The sequence below is a fragment of the Ambystoma mexicanum genome, chromosome 8 (assembly GCF_040938575.1).
Source record: "Ambystoma mexicanum isolate Mex_15411 chromosome 8, UKY_AmexF1_1, whole genome shotgun sequence".
Classification (NCBI taxonomy): Eukaryota; Metazoa; Chordata; class Amphibia; order Caudata; family Ambystomatidae; genus Ambystoma; species Ambystoma mexicanum.
This window is the reverse complement of record NC_090929.1, coordinates 748,556,558-748,575,255: the sequence shown is the minus strand read 5'-3', so window position 1 is coordinate 748,575,255 and position 18,698 is coordinate 748,556,558. Positions and strand designations below refer to the sequence as shown.

At 47.5% G+C, this 18,698-nt stretch overlaps 1 protein-coding gene across 1 annotated transcript in view; it reads left to right on the top strand.

Moving 5' to 3' along the window:
• Positions 1 to 18,698, top strand: part of TM9SF3 (transmembrane 9 superfamily member 3) — a 620,447-nt gene that overhangs the window by 159,401 nt on the left and 442,348 nt on the right. The window contains exons 5-6 of the mRNA XM_069610571.1: positions 5,431 to 5,508; positions 13,071 to 13,202. Of these exons, the coding sequence (XP_069466672.1) occupies positions 5,431 to 5,508; positions 13,071 to 13,202 (210 nt within the window). The remainder of the gene's footprint in view (positions 1 to 5,430; positions 5,509 to 13,070; positions 13,203 to 18,698) is intronic.

Sequence of the window (18,698 nt, the reverse complement as noted above, 5' to 3'; positions counted from 1 at the left end):
GTTATCTGGGGCCTTTTGCCCAATAGTTCAGGTAAAGTTCAGCAGCTGCTTTGAGGTAGGAAAAAATGCAGGCATGGGTTCTGGGGTCCAGTGCAGGGTACTAATTGTCAGAGTTCAAGTTACACTAGCTAACAGAAGTAGCCCCAATTTTCAGACGTCTTGTACAAGCAATGGCAAAGCCAATATTGTTAGAATAAAGTTTATTATAAGCCCATAGACTTAGAATAGGAGTTTAGGGGTAGGTAAGAATCACTAACTTATCTTCATACTACGATTCTTCCCAGGACTTGTCAGGACAAAGGAAGATGGTCTGAGGTTTCTTTTCCCGCTGTTGGCCGCAGTCCTTGATTTGCATGGTTTGCAGGTTCGAGCTGATCTCCGGTTGGTGTTTTTCAGGACCCTTGAATGAAGAATGCAGCAAAACTCTATGCAGGACCCCTCTCTGGACCGGACTTTGATCAGGTAAACCATTTCGGCAGTTGTCACTGCAGCACAGTGACGCAAAGGGTCTCAACCGCTGCAGTCAGACTTTCCTGCCTATCTTGGGTCCCCTTGATGCTAGGATGCTGGAATTTTGCATAGGTGAGTCTTTTAGGGCATGTTGAGGATACCCCAAGTTCCTGGTTGAAACTCAGAACGGTGACGTCGGCAGCAGGGTATCCCAAACTCTGAGCTGAACAGCTACAGGACGGTCCCGGGACACTTCCGAAGGCTCTTCTTTTCAGGGTACCGGGCAGATGTCAGGAATGGGTGTTCCCTGCCCTTCCCAGGGTCGCAGCTCCTTCACAGGACTGCTAAAGATATTCAGCGAGACATGGCTCCTGCAGGACAGCAACAGAAGTTGGTAGCCAGGCCTCCTTCCGACGGGTCTACCATTTCTTCACAGGTCTCGCAGCTGGATAGAAGTCTTGGCTCCTTCAGGTTTCTCCAGGATCTCTGACAAATGGGTGCAGGGGTTCTCTTCCTGTCTTAAAATCCAGGTACAAGCTTGTTAGGCAAGATTGTATGCAGTACCCTTTGGGTGCATTTCAACAACCCTGACCTCCTGGCAATAGGAACCCAACCTTTGGTTTAAGTCTGTAGTACACAGGTTGGTAGTGTGAGCAACCAGGCATATCTCAATAGGGGGTCAATGTGAGCTGTAGGGGAGTTGCACAGAGATTCACAGTGACAAGTATTCAAATAAACTGTTATACACAAGGGTTCTTGATTAAACAATTATTAATTTAACAGTCAGTTAGAGTAAGCCTTCTTCAGAAGGGGGCAATATAATAGTAACACACAAATACACTCCAAAATCCACACTCTTAATATGCCTAAACCAGAAAGTACCCTTTTGGGATGGCACACAGACACTTCCTAGACCCTCAGGGGACTTTAGTAACTAGGACACTGTGCACATTAATATACCACTGTTTGCATTTAGAATCGGACTTAGAGTTTGGCAAAGAAAAAGGTTATTGGAACAGAAAAAGACATCGCACAAATATTCAGAAGCAGGTAAGTACTTTTGATAACCCCCAATGCAAAGTTAGTTAACCCCTTCCTGGAAGGAGGACACAACACAATTTCAGAGGGCAGTAGAGTCATTCAGGGAGCCAGGCTACGCCAAAGTTTATTGGGCAAAAGTCTAGGTGAGCTGAAGCCCTTCTTGCAGGTAAGTAGAAGTCTTGCACAATGCTTTAGAAATCTTTGTAGAAAATGAAGAATTCAAAGCAGGGCCACAAGCTGTTTAGACTTGTGAGGTAAAGCAGCTATCGGCAACTCTACAGAGCAACCACAACAGGTCTCGCCAAACGAGAACAAGTGCAATTACACAACAAGAGGTAAGTGCTCTTAGACTGTACATTACCTTTAGGTTGAAGAAACAGTGCAGCAGATTACTTCAGTTCCTGTGCAGCTCTGCAGATACTGGTGTTCCTGGGCCTCAGTCATGGGGACAAGAGGGAGGACGTCTGGGGGCTCCTGCACTGCAATGGGGCGGTCACCAATAGCAACCGACAATCTTCAAACAAGTGGCACTTTGGTGTTTCAGGTCCTCGCGTCTACCGCAAATAGCAACACTGTGGTTCCTGGCTGTCGAGATGGGCTTTCCTTGCATCTGGGATCCAGCACTCTGTTGAGGTGGCTCAGGCTTGGTCTGGCCTGCTTCCTGGGAGTCCGGATGATCTTCCTGGAGCTCTTGGCCAGCTTAAAAGCAACACACACAATCTGGTGTTCCTCTCCCTGGCTATTCGGATTCAGCAGCAACTGCAGTGGAATTTCAGCCAGCTCAGCGATGATGTCCTGGTGGCTTACTCTGGAGTTGATTGGTCCCACCAACTCAAGGGGAGAAGTCGTCCTTGCAGGGGTTTCTCTGTCAATACGAATTCGGAGTTTCAGCACAGCAGCAGGGCTTCACCAGGCAAACCAACGTTCCAGGGGTTGCAGCAGGCGTTGTCTTCAAGTTCTTCTTTAGATTCCTTCATCCAGTGGTCGACTCTGCCTTCCAAGCCAAAAAGCCTCGCCTTTTAGGCAGCTTTTTCCCATTCATTCCAGCCTACCTGTCAGTCACCCAGCAGGGTGGCTGTCCTTGCTGGACAGCAAGCCAGAAGAGTGCATACCTGTCTCCTAGGAGACTAAGCACAGGGAGTTTCGGACACCTCCCCTGCTTCCTGCCCACTCCAGACACCCTGGAGCTAGAGGCAGGCTTCACTCGTGAATCCCGCCAAAGACAAAACGAACAAAGGGGCCAAACCTGGTTTGGTGCGCAGAGTACATCTCAAGAAGGACCTTTCCACAAATAAATGGTGAAAAAAGATGACCGGGGCCATTTTGACACAAATGGCACTCTTGGGTGCTTTACTGCAGCTGCAAACGCAGCCTATGGTAAATGCACACTACAGTAGTTCAAAGTAAACCACTGCCACCAGCCATTCATCGAGGAAAGGGTAACACAAAAATGTTACACGAGAATCTAGACAAAGGGGATACTAAAGTAACCCCTCCAGCACCCTATTGTAAGATAGTGTGCCCTGGGTCTAGAAAGTTACAAGTGTAAGCAAAGTCAATTTCACTTCACTGCTCTTGGAAACAGTAGTTTATCCAAGAGAAGGTATTTAAACCTGGGGAAATCTGAAAGACTTCCCTGTGCCACTGCACTGAAGGTGCTGTGTGACACAATGTAAAAGATGATGCCCATGGAGTTGGTCAGACTCCACAACCAAAATAAACAAACACAGAAAACACATAATTAAAAGTACAAAGTCCCAAGTTCAGCAAAGAGCTGGGGATCTCTAAGGTTGGAGGAATAGCACTAAATTGAAAATGATCCCTTACAGGGCTGCCACTCCTCTAGCCAATAGCAGGACTAGCCCATACACACACACCCCCCCCCCCAGTAGTGGTCCACTCAGGACCACCGGTGGGGAAAACTCATGCAGAACATTCACTCACTGAAACTAGTTTGTGGATTGGCCCACATCCTGCTAACAAACACACAGCACCCCAGTAGCCCACCAAAAGCTTCTGCTTTCCCGGGCACTGTAAGTCCTTATAAGGATTTTCCTGGTCTCACAGGCCAGGAAGAAGGCTGAAGAAGATGGTAAAAGGACAAAGACAATATCTCGTGGTGTGGCCATGTTTGACCAGTAGTCGGTTAGTAGACAAACGTGGTAAGGCTAAAATGAAAAGTCCCAGAAAATGGGAAAAGGTCACTGCTGCCACGAGCATATCCTTTTAGCACACCTAGAGTAACCAAAAATCCTCTAAGTGTTATTCTAGGGCAAAACAAAAAGTGTTCTGCATTGTAAGATGCATTGTACAATAAGTTAACACAAGTGATGATAACTTACTAAAAGTAGAAACACAGTCGCAAGACTAAGGGAAACCATGTTTCCCAGTACTGACACCCTGTAGGACATGTCTGTTTCCCCATAACAGATGAGCAAAGGACAATGTAGTGAAGCTTAAGGCCTCACTGCACTGTAAAAAGTACAAGACAGCATCTAAAATAAAGCGAAAGGTTTGGGAGGAAAGGTGCAGTAAATGATCTTTCCTAACAGTTAACCTACCTGTTTCAACTCCTCACATCATAGGGTTTTACGGACGAAAATTCCTAACCCTCCTTAACCCTTGCCTGGCCATGATCAGGGGAGTTCTGGTCAAAGATTCAAGCCCCCCTTGTCCACAGCCCCCACCCGGGCTTCAACTAATGTGGTGGGACTGGGCAAGGACCTCCTAAGAACTGTTTCCTTTGTTCTTAAATGTTAAGACAATTCCAAACTATCTGTTGGCTTTTGCCAACACTTACCCAGCCTACCTAATAGATGCCTAGCTCTCTGCACAGAGTTTAATATGGACTTGACTTTAAGGACAGCAGGTCCAATCACGTCTTACAAGAAAAGGACTTTTTTAGTATAGGGATTACTTTTTTTATAAGGATGTGTTCTCCTTTTATGTTTACCTATTATTATGTCTTTTCTTTCACTGCTACACTAATTTGAGAACTAAATATTAAACACTAGTGTCCTCATTCTGATCTTCCTGTGTTAAAAAGTAAGATGTAGGTGCTCTATAGCCAGAGCACCCCAAAGTGAATGACCATATATTAGTAGTGTATATTTAGTGATTTACTTACCTGTGTTTTATGATTAATAAGAGTTGGCTAAGGCCTGAATAATAGGACTGTATTTTTTATACATTCTTCCTAACTTGAATTACGAGTGCTCTGTGTGTGCTTAATTGAAGCCTTCTCCATTACCAAACTCCAAGACTAAGCCTTGCTGCTCAGTCACAATATTGGCAGATGGTGCTTTTCCCTGTTCACCAGAATAAGATGGCCAGGGGGCAGATTACCGAAATCCATTTTGACAGTAAGTAAGAATGTTAGGTGTACACTACCCCACCACACTAGAAACTGGCCTTGGGGGTCAGGGGCGAGGTAGTTCTTGGCCACAACTCCACATTCCCAGCCACAGAAGAGTGTTAGTAGGCATTGTACCCATACACTGGCTATGGCTGGATTTGGACATTCAAACTCATGTGCCCGTGATTTTCTGAGTGACCACCCCTGGGGTGCTCAGTTGCTAGGGGCATTGGTGCAGTAGCTGAAGAGTGTGTGGCTGTACTTAATAGCAACATCTCCTAAAATGTATTGAGGGTGGGGAGCCATGTATTGTAAGGGATACTGAAAGGTGATGACTGGCAGATCTTTGGAGGTAAGAGCAAGGATAAACTGCATTACAGAATCAAAACTAGGATAAATAAAATAAAGTTGAACTAATGATTATTCTTCATATCTGCTCTCGCTTGTTTTCTGTAATGTTTGCCTTTTAGTTACTGTTGTTTTTTTTTTTTTTTTTTTTAATGAACAGAATCATATTGCTATTATTCCTTGCACATATTTTGATTGTGAAGAACTGAGTTTTTAATAACTTTTTTTTTTTTTAGGTGAAATGGAAAAAATCAGATGTCAAGTTTGAAGATAGATTTGACAAGTATCTCGACCCATCCTTTTTTCAACACCGGGTATGTACTTCCCAAAAGACGGTTTCTTGTAGCTGATGTGTTCGAGCACACCTTGGTATTTGAAAATGAGTGTTTGGGAAACTGTATTTCTTTGGTAGTCTAAGAACCAAGGTCTCCACTCACAAACTAATGTAATATATTCTGGAACATTCTATGATAGTGGCACCAATGCAGGTGATTGTTAAAAAGCCAAACCTGCCACAAAACAAATGTTTTTCTGATGCGTGTGGATCTGCTTAGTCAAATGCTGTGATTATTGTCCAACATCTAGTGGTAATCGCAGAGTATTGCATCTTTTTTTTGACGATCGAAAGGGATGTCAACATGGGCATGACTGTAACACTATCTTTAACGTGAAGTGTAGTGTACCCAAAATCCCTCGCGTGTCGAGGTCCTAATTGGTTGCTTATGCAGAGCTCGTAAGAGTTTTATATTGCTTATCTAATCCCGCTGCATACAGTGGTTTATGTAATCTTCCACCATCACCTCGACGGCTGTTTTGTGGAATTCTTGCTCGCTGATGCCTCCATCCCTGCCTGCTTGGCGACTGTTGACTGCATGGTCTTAGCCTTCAGGCCCGGCCTTTACAGTAGGGAGAGTGGGGCCTTGTTTTCTTCTTCTCTTTGAGAATGTATTTCTTTCACCCCTCTTCCTTTGCTCTTGGTCTGGCTGCCGCTCACCTCTGCTATGGAAAGGACTCCCTTTAAATTCTGCTTGTCCTGTAACAGCAAATGTCCCCGGTGAGACACCCATCGTAAATATAACGGGCGTCTTCCTCGCGACCACGACGAGTGCTGGTATAAGGCCTGTAAACTCTTTTGGCCTAAAATGCTGAAAGACAGGTTGAATAAGTGGTGGGCCTCCTTCGCTATGCAGGCCGAGAATCTTTCCCCCGCATGCGCCCTCGCTTCGGACGAGGAATCAATCGGCAGCCATGGGTTCCGGTTGGAAAGCCATCAACATTTCCGAGGAGCCTACGCGCTCCCATGAGTCCGCCCTCGGGCGGACTGGCATGCCGCCGGCACTTCTATAAGGAAGTTACACCCCGGCGACAAGGGCCCCACACACCACGTGTCCATAAACGCAACCCACAAGGCTTCTTCGACGGGATCGTCGAAGGTCTCAACGCCGTAGGCCTGTCAGTCTTCGGCGGAGCCTTCCGATCCTCGTAGTTCGGCGCCCTCTACTCCAATGCGGCATGCAAATGGGCACAAAATGTCTTCTGAAATGGGTGGTTCCCATCAAACTTCCACCACCGATGTGTTGCCTCCCAAAGGCGCTGGGACGGCAAAAGAGGCAGTAGCGTCGTCGGCCGCCTACAGAGGCGCTGAAATCCTCTAGGCGGTCGATAATGCTTCTAAAGCTCTGCAAGAAGCTTTTGGCAACTATTTCGACTGCCGGTAACTCCAGGGAAGCCCCCTCTTTTTCTCTGAATGGACCAGGGAAAGGTTTGAAGAGTGTATGGCTGAGTTCATCAACTTTTCAGGCCAGTATGATAATATCTTGAAGAGGAATAGAGAAGTGGACTCCTGCCCCATCCACTCTAAATCCCAGAAATGCCCTTCCCTTGGTGCCCAGTTTTCCTCTTAGGAGAAACCACAGAAACACCACATAGATATCTTTGGGTATGACCCCTGAGGACCTGGTCATGTTTCTTATGGGTTTTTTTACTTTTATGACCAAGACCCTGTCTGTCAGGATCCAGATTGGGACCAGGACGACTACCAGGGCTTGTGGCACACACCGGATGCCACACTACTTTTCTCCCAAGAGATTTGTCGCCAGTTGACGACCAAATGCAGTTTAACTCCCTCCTAAAAAGAGCAGCCAACCATTTTAAGATCGCTACGCACGAAGCCGCCCCTGACTCTGACTTCGTGGAGGGCGTCCTCGAGGAGAAAGCTCCTGTTAGCAAACCTGGCTCCTTCCTTACTCTCCTCTTTCCTTACATGGGCAGTTAATCCCTGTAAGGGAGAATTCTCATATATGTGCTAATTCCCTTCATCCTTAGAGATCCCCAGCTCTTTTGCTGGACTTTAGGACTTTTTATTTTTATCCTGGAGTGAGTGGGACCTTTTTGTCTCTGGGGATGTGCCTTCTTGGCAAACCTCTCCCCTGCCTTCCCTGGAATTACTTCCCTCATGAGAGCCCTCCTCCGGCCGCCCCAAAATCATTGGCGGAGGATGCCTTTCTCGGCAAGGTTCAAAAACGTATGCGTTCTGACCCCATGAAGGAGTACTTTCGAGGCTTGTTTAGGGAGATATGCCCGCCTGCGCCGTTGGTTCCACCTGTGTCTCTGGTGGTGCCGACGCCGCCTTTACCTGCGAGGCCTCCCCCTACTCTTCCACCCTTGCCTCCATTGTCCCCAGTGGGTAAGGTTGTTGTGGTGCCCGATGTGGTTCAGCTTGATCCGGCCCTGTCGGACGACGCTCAGGGCGATCAGGACAGCGAAGACCAGCCCCGCTCCATCAGGGCCTTTCACGACCGGGTGCTGGACATGTGTCTGTTGGATGTTCCAGTACCCGAGGCACTCGCTCCGCAGGAGGGCATGCTTTCGGGGGCGTTCACCTTGTCTCCTTCGGAGCGTACCGGCTTGTTCTTGCAGAAGGACGTTTTGGCCGAGGTCCGTAGAGTCTGGGAGAAACCACACTCTGGACTATTCTTCAACAAGAAAATTGACGCACGCTACAGGCTTCATTCTTCGGAAGAGGTGGCCGTAGCGTCATGTCCGCCACTCTCCTCCACTGTAGTGGCTACGGCAACTTTGCAATCCAGGCCTGCGGCATCCTCTTCTACGACGGCTATGCAGGTCCCGGGCAAAGAGGATAAGCTTCTCGACTCCCTTGGGAGGAAGATTTTTGCTAACTCAGCCCTGCAATTGCATCAAGCTAGTGCAGAACTGGTGTTAGCAGGGGCGAATATGAAAATGTGGAAAGGTCTGTCGGAGTTTGAGGAGTTCATCCCCACTGAAAAGCTTGTGGACTTCAAGGCGGGATTGTCGGATGCCAGGGTCCTGGTTCAGGATCTGCTGGAGGCTGTCGCGCATCATGTCGACACTTGGGCCCGGGGCCTTATGCTTGGAGTGGATACTTCTCGCCAGGCTTGGCTGCACGCCATCTAGTTCTCTAACGAGGTGCAGGACAAGGTTTTGGACCTGCCGTTTGACGGCAAGGAACTCTTTCAGTCCTCAACAGATGTGGAGCTTTGTGATGTGGAGCTGACCAAAATGAAGGATAGCACCCAGACCTCCAAGTCCTTGTCTGTCCCGGTAAAACCACCTTTTAGGACAGACGGTTGTCACAGACCGGGCCCCCTCTGGTTTCAGGGGTTTTCTAGATAGAAAATCCCGCAGAGTTGATACCCCTTTGGGAAATTCCCACCGGATTCAGCAACAGAGTCGGTTTTTCTCTCGATCTTCAGCCTCCTCCTCAGGTTCAGGTGGTGCCGCCACCGAAAAAACAGCTAAATGAGGGTTCTCTGCGCTCGCACAAGACCCCGGTGGGAGGACGCATTGAGTCTCATTGGGAGGCGTGGCAGACTATCACTGAGGACCGGTGGGTCTTGTCAGTCGCTCAGGTAGGCTTCTGCTTACCCCTTACCCCTACCCAACCCATCAATCCTCCTTTCCAGCAGTCGGGGTCGCCCTCCCTCAGGGTCGAGATTCAGAAGTTACTGGATCTCAGGGCAGTGGAACCCGTTCCCCCAAGGGGAACGAGGGGAGGGCTTCTACTCCTGACTGTTTACGGTGCCCAAATCCAACCAGGCTGGACTGCGCACCATTTTTTTCCTACCCCAAGAGAAGTTCAAGATGATCACGCCTGGTCAGATAAAGTCCTCTTTACAGAAGGGCTATTGGCTCAGCGTGGTGGACCTTCAGGATGTGTATGCATATTCTAATCTGGAATCCACACCGGAGATACCTGTGTTTCTCTGTGGGAGAGCAGCATTTCCAGTTCAGAGTGCTTCCTTTTGGCCTCAGCTCGGCACTGCGTGTCTTTACGAAGATGATGTTGGTGATTGCAGCTTACCTTTGTTTGCAGGGTATCCATGTGTATCCATATTTGGACCATTGGCTGTTACGCAGCCCTTGCCTGCTGAAAGCCGCCTGCAATCTTCAGTCTCTCCTCCAGCTCCTGTTCCACCTTGGGCTGTCGGTGAACTGGCGGAAATCTTCCATGACAGTTTCCCAGGACTTGCTTTTCCTGGGTTTTCGCTGGATCACGATCGACTGCAGAGTTTACCTCACCGGGGACAGAATGACAGATCTGTTGGCCATGTGTCAGATGTTTGCGCAGTCGGAGAGCATGTCGGCCTGGTGGTTCGAGGCTTCTGGACCTCATGGCCTTGTGCGTATTGGCTCTTCCTCGACTCAAGATGAGGCGGACACAAATGGCTCTTCAGAGTTCTTGGCGTCAGGCTGTGGATCCGGACTCCCAAGATGATGTTGATTCCGTTTTCCATGAGAGTGGACCGGGGGTGGTGGTTGTCTCGCACCAACCTGCCGGTGGGTGCAGGGTTTCAAGACCACGCTCCGATGGTGACGGTCACGACGGACTCCTTCCTTCTGGGGTGGGGTGCGACGTTGGATCCTCTTCAGGTCTCGAACCTTTTGTTGCCCCAAAACAAGCTCCTTCACATAAATCATCTGCAGCTTCTGGTGATTTTTCCTAGCGCTCAAGGCGTTCAGGCCGGTCATTGCCAACAAAGTGGTCCGTGTCTGCACGGACAATGTGGTGTCAATGTATTAAATCAACAAGCAGGGGGGCACCAAGTCTCCTCTTGTGGATCTGACAATCCAGATTTGGGAGTGGGCGCTTCGTCATGGTGTCTGGCTGGTAGCAGTACACATCCCGGGCCAGATGAACGTCACAGCAGATGCCCTCAGTCGGCGGACAATGGTCCGCTACGAGTGGGTATTGAAGGCGGAGATCGTCTCATGTATATTCTTGTGCTGGGGCAATCCAGAAGTGGACCTCTTCGCAACATCGGCAAACGAGAAACTTCCTCTGTATGCCTCCAGAAATGGTCTGGGAGCCTCCTCTCTGGGGGACGCTCTTGAGATTCCTTGGCACAACATGAGGGCCTATGCTTTCCTGCCTCTGATTCATTGGACGATTTGCAAGCTGAGGAACACGGTGAACTGTTCTCTTCTGCTCGTAACCCTGTGGTGGCCGGCCAGGTTCTTGCTCTCGGAACTTCAACACCTGTCGATGTGTGCACCGATCAGGCTACCGGTGATTCCCGATCTGCTTCACCAGAGGGATCGACAGCTGTGGCACCCCTCCCCACAATCATTCAGCTTGGCGGCATGGTGCCTGAGTTCAGGTCTTTAGAGCATCTCAATCTGTCTGCTGACAACATGCGCATTATCCAGTCAGCCAGGAAGCCCTCGACAAGGTTCCGGTATAGAAGCAAATGGCTTTGGTTCTGTCATTGGTGCTTAGACAAACAGCTGGACCCCAGCGTGACTACGATTGACACGGTGCTGTCCTTCGTTTCTCACCTAGCAGAATCGGGCATTCATGTTCTGTCATGCAGATCTTATCTTTCGGCGGTAGCTGCCGATCTATCCACGGACCAGTGCTGTTATTCACTGTCAAATCCAGTGATTAAGAGACTTTGCGGGTTAGACGTGTCTTTACTCTCTGGTTCGCAAGCCGCACCCGACGTGGGATCTGAATGTGGTCCTTATGGCGTTGTGCCATAAGCCGTTCGAACCAATGGCCATGGTGCACCTTTCGTGGAAGGTGTCTTTTTTTGGTTGCCGTTACTTCAGCAAGGCGAGTGAGTGAGTTCCAAGCTCTGTCGGTGGAGTATCCCTTCTTGGTTTTCCACAAGGATAAGGTGGTCCTACGGACAAATCCTTCTTTCCTGCCAAAGGTGGTCTCTGATTTCCATCTGAATCAGTCCATCTCCCTGCCTGTCTTCTTTCCAAACCCAGCTTCAGAAACGGAAAGGGTTTTGCATTGTTTGGATGTTAGAAGGGCTCTTAAGTTCTATCTGGACAGAACATCTGAATTTAGGAGCTCTTCTCAACTATTGGTTACCTTTGGCAATCCACAAGGTAGACGGGCCTCTAAGGCGTCTATCTCCAGATGGATCGCTGCCTGTATTATGGAGTCTTACACTGTCCAAGGTCTGCAGCCTCCTAACGGAATTCATGCACACCTGGTGCGGGGCAAGGCAGCTGCAGTTGCCTTTCAGAAATATGTCCCCTGGGAGACCATCGCAAAAGCGGCTACATGGGCCTCCCCATTTGCTTTTTGTAAACACTATTGTCTGGACCTGAGCTCCAGATCCGACGCTCAGTTTGGCCAGGCTGTGCTGAAGAACCTTTTTCAGTAAGGTGTTTTCCATCCACCCGTAGTTCCTGTGAGGAGTGCTTGGGGAATCTCTGAGAAGTATGGAGGAACAGGACGTAGGCGTACAACCAGGTTACTCGCCGTAGTGACCACCTACTCCTAGTCCATAGTCCCTTTCCTCCATACGCCTGCCTGCTGTACCCTCTAATAAGTCTTCTCTATTATTGCTTAAAGGTTTTTGACCTGGCGATAGAAATGGACTGATGGGCGATGCGCTGGGCGGAGCTAAAAAGGGCGGGGTTACGGCCTCATGCAGTACCCCGCGTAAAAGAGGAAGGACTAACATTTTTGCAAAATGTTGATGCTCCGGTCCCGTCCCACAGGACGGAGGAATGTCCCATAAGTATGGAGGAAAGGGGACTATGGACTAGGAGGGAGGTGGTCACTACGGTGAGTAACCTGCTTATTCCACACTACAACTACCTCACTCACCTTTCTACTCAAACACCCTCCTTTCACTTACAATTACTTAACATTCGCTCCCTACTCTTCTCCTAAACACACGTGCCGCTCTTTCGCGCTCACTCACAACGCAGTACTACTGGTACTCACTAACCAATGCCGCATCTGCTCCAAAGGTCGCCTCCACAATCCACCATTGTCCTTTCTCCTGCTGGTCTCTTGGCCCTCAACCTAATCTGACCGCACCCAAACATCCCACACCTTCCTGTAACTTCTTTTAACCCCTTCCCTTCTTCTTTAATGGTCCTGGCCCGGTCTTGCCCAACCAGGAGGGTGAACAGTGTAACGGAATGTTTTAAATGCAGGGGTTAAGCAGTGTCTCTTTTTTACCTTCAGTGAAGCTGTGCTTCTAGGATGGCGACCAGCCCTGCACAGCGTTCGTGTCTGTGCTGAGAACAGAGGAGCAGTTTTGTTAAATCCTAAAAATAAGGCCTACCGAACATTACTTAACAATGACGCTGGCTTGACTGTGGTCAGGAGGGCACCTTCCTAGTGCATGAGAGTTTGACCTTTCACTCAGATAATTTAAGTTCTTAGTTTGCGATGCAAAGTAAACATTTGAGAATTTGTATTATATGGTCGAATCAGTTAAAAATGTTGTGGGCTGTTTGTAACAGCATAATTGACTTCAGTGCCAGTACACGGAAAGCGTTGTTTCCTCTTTTTTTTTAAATTGAATGTAGTTTTGTGCATGGCTTAATTGTTGACTTAATTTAAGATCATTTTTCTTCCTTTTAGATACACTGGTTTTCCATCTTCAACTCCTTCATGATGGTCATTTTCCTTGTGGGTTTAGTTTCAATGATTCTTATGAGGACCTTGCGAAAGGATTATGCACGATACAGCAAAGAGGAGGAAATGGATGATATGGTAAAACCTTTTATTCTGCTTGACCAAATAATCTAGGACTGTTAATCTTATTCACAAAGTGCTTTGGATCCCTGAAGATGCCCATTGAGGTGTTTTTTTTCTTATGCATATCTATTTCCCTTCATTGTTCTTTCCATAAAAACGTTTGTTCTCCTACAATCTGTCTGGCTTCCTCAACACTTGCGGGGTATTATGAACATGCTTGGCAGAATGGAGCATTTCTGTGCTGCAGTATGAAATGCAACAGTCCCGCCTCTCTTTCCACCCCACTGGCTTTCCTTCCCCAGCTGTCAGGCCTGTAGTCCCAATCTTGACTGGCGCAGAGGCAGCACAAACTCCTACCTCCCCTTTGGGTCTTAGCACCTGGGAATGGCAATTACCACAGGCCACCGCAACCCACCGGGGTAGAGGTTTAGGGTCATTTGATTGGATGGGTAGAGGGTCTCAGGGTAACCGGAAAGAGGGGTTTGGGAATAGTATATGATGGGAAGGGGGATTTAGGGTAACATGCTCCTTGGCTCCCGAGTGATGCTTTGCTCTGCCCTTACTCTCATGCACACCTTGTGCTAGTAATGGATGTAAGCCTTTGTACTGTAGTTTCTAAACTAGGACACTGTGGGCTGGCGGCCCTAACATGCCTTTTGATACTGAGCTATTGCTTGGTACTCAACCAGTTGCCTTAAACATGCTGTGCATGAATTCTGCACCATAAATGGGCATAGACTACAGGTGCACCCTGCATTACACTTCATGCAGAATAAACCTCCCCTGAATTTAAACCATGCAGAGCTTCCCATCAAGGACCTCTCAATGAGAAGAAACGAGAAAGGCACTTAGCTGCGGTTTTCTTGTCTGTCCCACAGACTCCTGGCTAGTCCAAGAAAATATTCTGAGAGTTCTGCAAGACCGCTGGAAAATACCAAAACAGAAATGGGTATGTGCAGCGGCAGCGTTTTAAGCTTCAGTGCTCTCAGGAATGCGTTAGTCTACTGAACGTAATCACGTGATCTCGGCTTGGCAATCATGTCCCTCATGGTTGCTTTCACCTCGAGCGTATGTATTTTGTCCCAATCAAGCATGCAAGTATTGGTTAATGCTGCATGCAAGCCATGCGGGTCTCATGCGTAACCGTTTCACATCTGTCCCCTATTCGGAACTCTCTGCTTCATATGCGGTCCTAGCCGCGTATTCGGCATGCATGCAACTTCAATTGCTTCAACTGTTCCCAACTTGCGCTTGCGGTAATAACATTAAAGGACATATCTTGCTTGTGAACGCGGGTCCTGTGAAAATCAGGCGGCAGTTTGTGCCCCACGTAGGCGTGCCTGCCAGAGCCCTGGGAAACATGTCCTCTGCCTCCGAAGTCAGGAATTGCGAGCGCTGACTCGTGAGGGCGGCTCACGCATGTGCAATGACAACACAGCTTGCTTGGGTAGTGTAGTTTTCGGCCTGTTCTCCATCCCTGAGCCTTCTTTCTGAAAAAGGGATGGAGAACTTGCCTGGAGAACAAAGTTGTGGGCCCAAAAGCGGATTTAACCCCTCCAATGCCCCCCATTGTACCAGCCACATGCCCAGCCTTACTACTTCCCCTTGCGTGCTGGACATGGTTTTTTGTCTCTCTCTTGCTTCTCACTAGGTCTTTTGACAGTTTTTACCCTTCCGTTTTGCACCAATCGGGAGATTTGTTTTGATCACTGTGGAAACCTTTGCACACTGGTTCCTAGCTCTGTGTTGATGCACCTTGTGATTGGGTATAAATTATGCAAATCCTGTCTGACTCCTGGCCAAACTAAACGCTATTTGATTCTTTTTGTTTAGGTGTGTTCAGAGCAGAATCCAATAGTACATGTGTGTATCTTTGGTTTCCAGGTGCCCCAATATTTTCTGATCTTCATTGCATTGTGTGTCAACTCAAACGAGAATCAAAAAAGATAAGGAAATGTTTCTTAATCTCATGTGCTTGCTTGTACTAGTTTAGGAGCAATATCTTCTTTTGGTCAAGGCTAGTTTCAAACAGTTTATTTACACTACCAACTGTTTGGAAGTTTTTCTACAGTCCACCTGTGGTAGGACTTTATAAAACTGCCCCCAAGGTGTACAGTGCTCCAACCTCTATTATAGGCCTGTACCACTCATGGTTTTGCTAGTGTGGCGGAGCAGCCAGGCTTATTTTAGGAGGGAGATGTGAGCTGTAGGTAAGTACAGAGAACTTGGAATATATATAGGCCAAAAGAAACACTTGTATACTGGGAGCTATATATAAAGTTATTTATTTGATTCATACACAAGGCAAAGATACATTTTCAGATGGGTAAAACTATTTCAAAGCTAGTAAGCACAAGAGAAAACCAATGCAATAATGAGTAAACCACAGTGTAAAATGTATAAGGTAGAGGACTGAAATTCAAAGCGATGTAGAACCACTTATAGAAACGCAGAATATTCTGTTTTAGGAATAAAAATGAATGGGCCATTAGAAATACAGTGCAAGTCTCTTTTGGTCCTTGTTGTACCCAAATGACCAGCCAGAGGGACTTCATGGGATAATTGTAGACCTGTTACATTTTAGGGTACCACTAGTCTTCTGAGGTCCGCTGGAGTAGACCCATATGCTCACTGTTGAGGAGTGCATCCTCCCAGTAGCGTCTGCTTCCCTGACTCTTGCCCTTAAACTGAGAAGCTGCCTGCTGAAGCAGACCTTCAGGAGAGGGGCACATTTTCTCTGTCCCCTGCTAAAGAATGCGCTTGAGGGTCCACCTTCTGCATGTAAAGTCTGCAGCAAAGGAAGGTCCCTAGGATCCAGATCCTGTATGCAGGGGAGAATATCCTCCACATCGGTTTCACCAGTAGATGGGTTTTCAGGTGATTTTATCTTTCCACCAACTCAGCCTCTGCTGGAGTTGGGGTCACTGGGGTGACCTGGAGCATTTATTTAACGGAAACACTTTTGTTTGAGGAAGGTTTGGGCTTGAGGCCCTTCTTTCCTTTGGCGACTCTGGATTTCTCTGTGGTCTTTCTTCTTGTTGGAAGATTTGGGCGACAGGCTTTTCTTCACTGGAGTGATACTGGATTTCTCTTTTGTCTCAGTGGGAAGGTCTCTTAAGGTTGCCTCCCTTCCTTTCTGGGGGGGTTGTGCCAGAGACTACACCCAGGGTCTTCAGATAATTTCCTAACAGTACCCTTCTAGGCACTTCAGATTGAACACTGACAAGAATTTGAACAGTCATATTGTTGCACTTAAGGATGGCTGTCATTTATGGGGCACATTCGGACAGGGCCTCGTGCAAGCTTGGTGGGCCTTTTGGATGCCTTAGTGTTAGGCAAAATTGTATGAAGTACCCTTTGGGTGCACTACAACAACCCTGACCTCCTGGCAATAGGAACCCAACCGTTGGTATAAGTCTGTACTACACAGGTTGGTAGCGTGTTGAGCAGCCAGGCTTATCTCAAGAGGGGTCAATGTGAGCTGTAGTGGAGTTACAGAGATTCAGTGACTAGTATTCAAGTAAACTCTTACACACAATGTTTATTGAATAAATAATTATTAATTTATCAGTCAGTTGGAATAAGCCTTCTTCAGAAGGGAGCAACATAAAGCAACACACCAATGCACTCCAAAAATACTCACTCGTTTCTAAATCAGTAAGTACCCTTTTGGGATGGCCCACAGACACAATGTTAGGGAGAATTCTCATAAATGTGCTAATTCCCTTCACCTTAGAGACCCCCAGCAACTTTTCTGGATTTTGAGGACTTGATTCTTTTACCTGGAAAGAGTGTGAGCCCTTTTTCCCCACTCTCATGTATTTTGATGTGTGTTATACACTTGTGTTCTTTGATTATGGAGTTTTAGATAACTCCATAGGCTTCATGTTTCCATGTGTTACACAGCACCTTCAGTGCAGTGACGCAGGGATGTCTTTTAGACTTCCCAAATGTTTAAATACCTTCTCTGTGGTGAACTACTGTTCCCCAGAGAATGTCAGGTTAAATTGACTTTACTAGTCTTTTTAAATTCTTAGACCCAGAACACACCATCTTCCTATAGAGTGCTGGAGGGGTTACATAGCATCCCCTGTGTCTAAACACTCATGTAGCAATCAATTGCTATCCTTTCCTATTGAAAAGCCTGGTGGCAGTGGTTTTACAACAAACTACCATGATTTTTCCCGACTGCGAACACCGGTAGCTAAAAATCATGGGAGCCATGTTTTTCAAGATGGCGCCTTAAGCCCCTTTGTTTAAACGGGTCCCGGTCTTCTTTTTTCTCCATTTCTTTTTGGAAAGGTCCTTCTAGAGTTTGTCTCTGCGCGACAAACCAGGTTTGGTCCCTTTGTTAATATGCCTTTGGTGGGCTTCAGGACTGAAGACCGCCTCAGGCGTCTGAGTGTCTGGGGTGGGCAGGAAGTGAGGGAGGTGCCCGAATCTCCCTGTGCTTAATCTCCTAGGAGACCCAAATGCACTCCGGTGTGATTGGCTGGCTGACTGTCCGGCAAGGACAGACACCCTGCTGGGTGAGTGACAGCTAGGCTGGAATGAAAAGGAGAGAACTGTTTAAAAGGTAAGTCTCTTGGACTGGAAAGCAGAGTCGACTATTGGAACGAAAGAACCGAAGAAGAGCTGGAAGAAGGCGGCTGCTGCAACTTCTGGACCATCGGTTTGCCCGGTGAAGCCCTGCTGCAGGTCTGAATTGCCATCTCGATAGAGAAGCCCCTTCAAGGATGACGTCTTCCTTTGAGTTGGTGGGACCAATCAACTCATAAGCCACCTGGAATACCATTCTCAAGGCTGGTTAGGATTAACCAGGGAGAGGGACACCAGCTTGTGTGCTTGAATCTACAGCTACTGGAACTGAAGTGACTCCGTCTTGTTTGCTTTTTCGACAATCCTGTGCAGTGCAGGAGTCCCCCGACGTCCTCCCTCGTCCCCAAGACTGAGGCTCAGGAACAGTGAGATCTGCAGGAACTGCCAGGAACCAACTACTTACGCTGCATATGTATCTTCATACTAAGGTACTGTTCCAACCTAATTGAGCAAATGCCACTCTCGCGGTGAAAGTTTGTGAAACTTTCCCAACTTGCAGGCCTGATCTGCTTGTGACCCGACATATGATTCTTTTTCGCCTAAACTACTTCTGAGACCTTTTGCAGAGACTTTACCGTTACAACTGCTCTTTCCTATCCAGAACACTAGCCCATTGACTTTGGCCTGGCCTATTGACTTGAATTGAACTCTTCTGGTAAACAACTATTTGCACTGTCTAACAAGTATATGTGATCTATTCTACTTACCTTGTCCCTTTTGCTCACTTCTAAGAAACAGAACTGCCATTTGGCTCCTATTTCAAGGGAGCTCAAACTGTCTCACAATCTTAGAGTTTAGTATTGAAGTGTATTGGTATATAATATTAAGTTGCCTCCTTCTAGTGAAATGTTTTCTAAATGATTGTGCAATACATTAATAAGTGTTTAACCAAGAAACCTTGAGTGTAAGTGT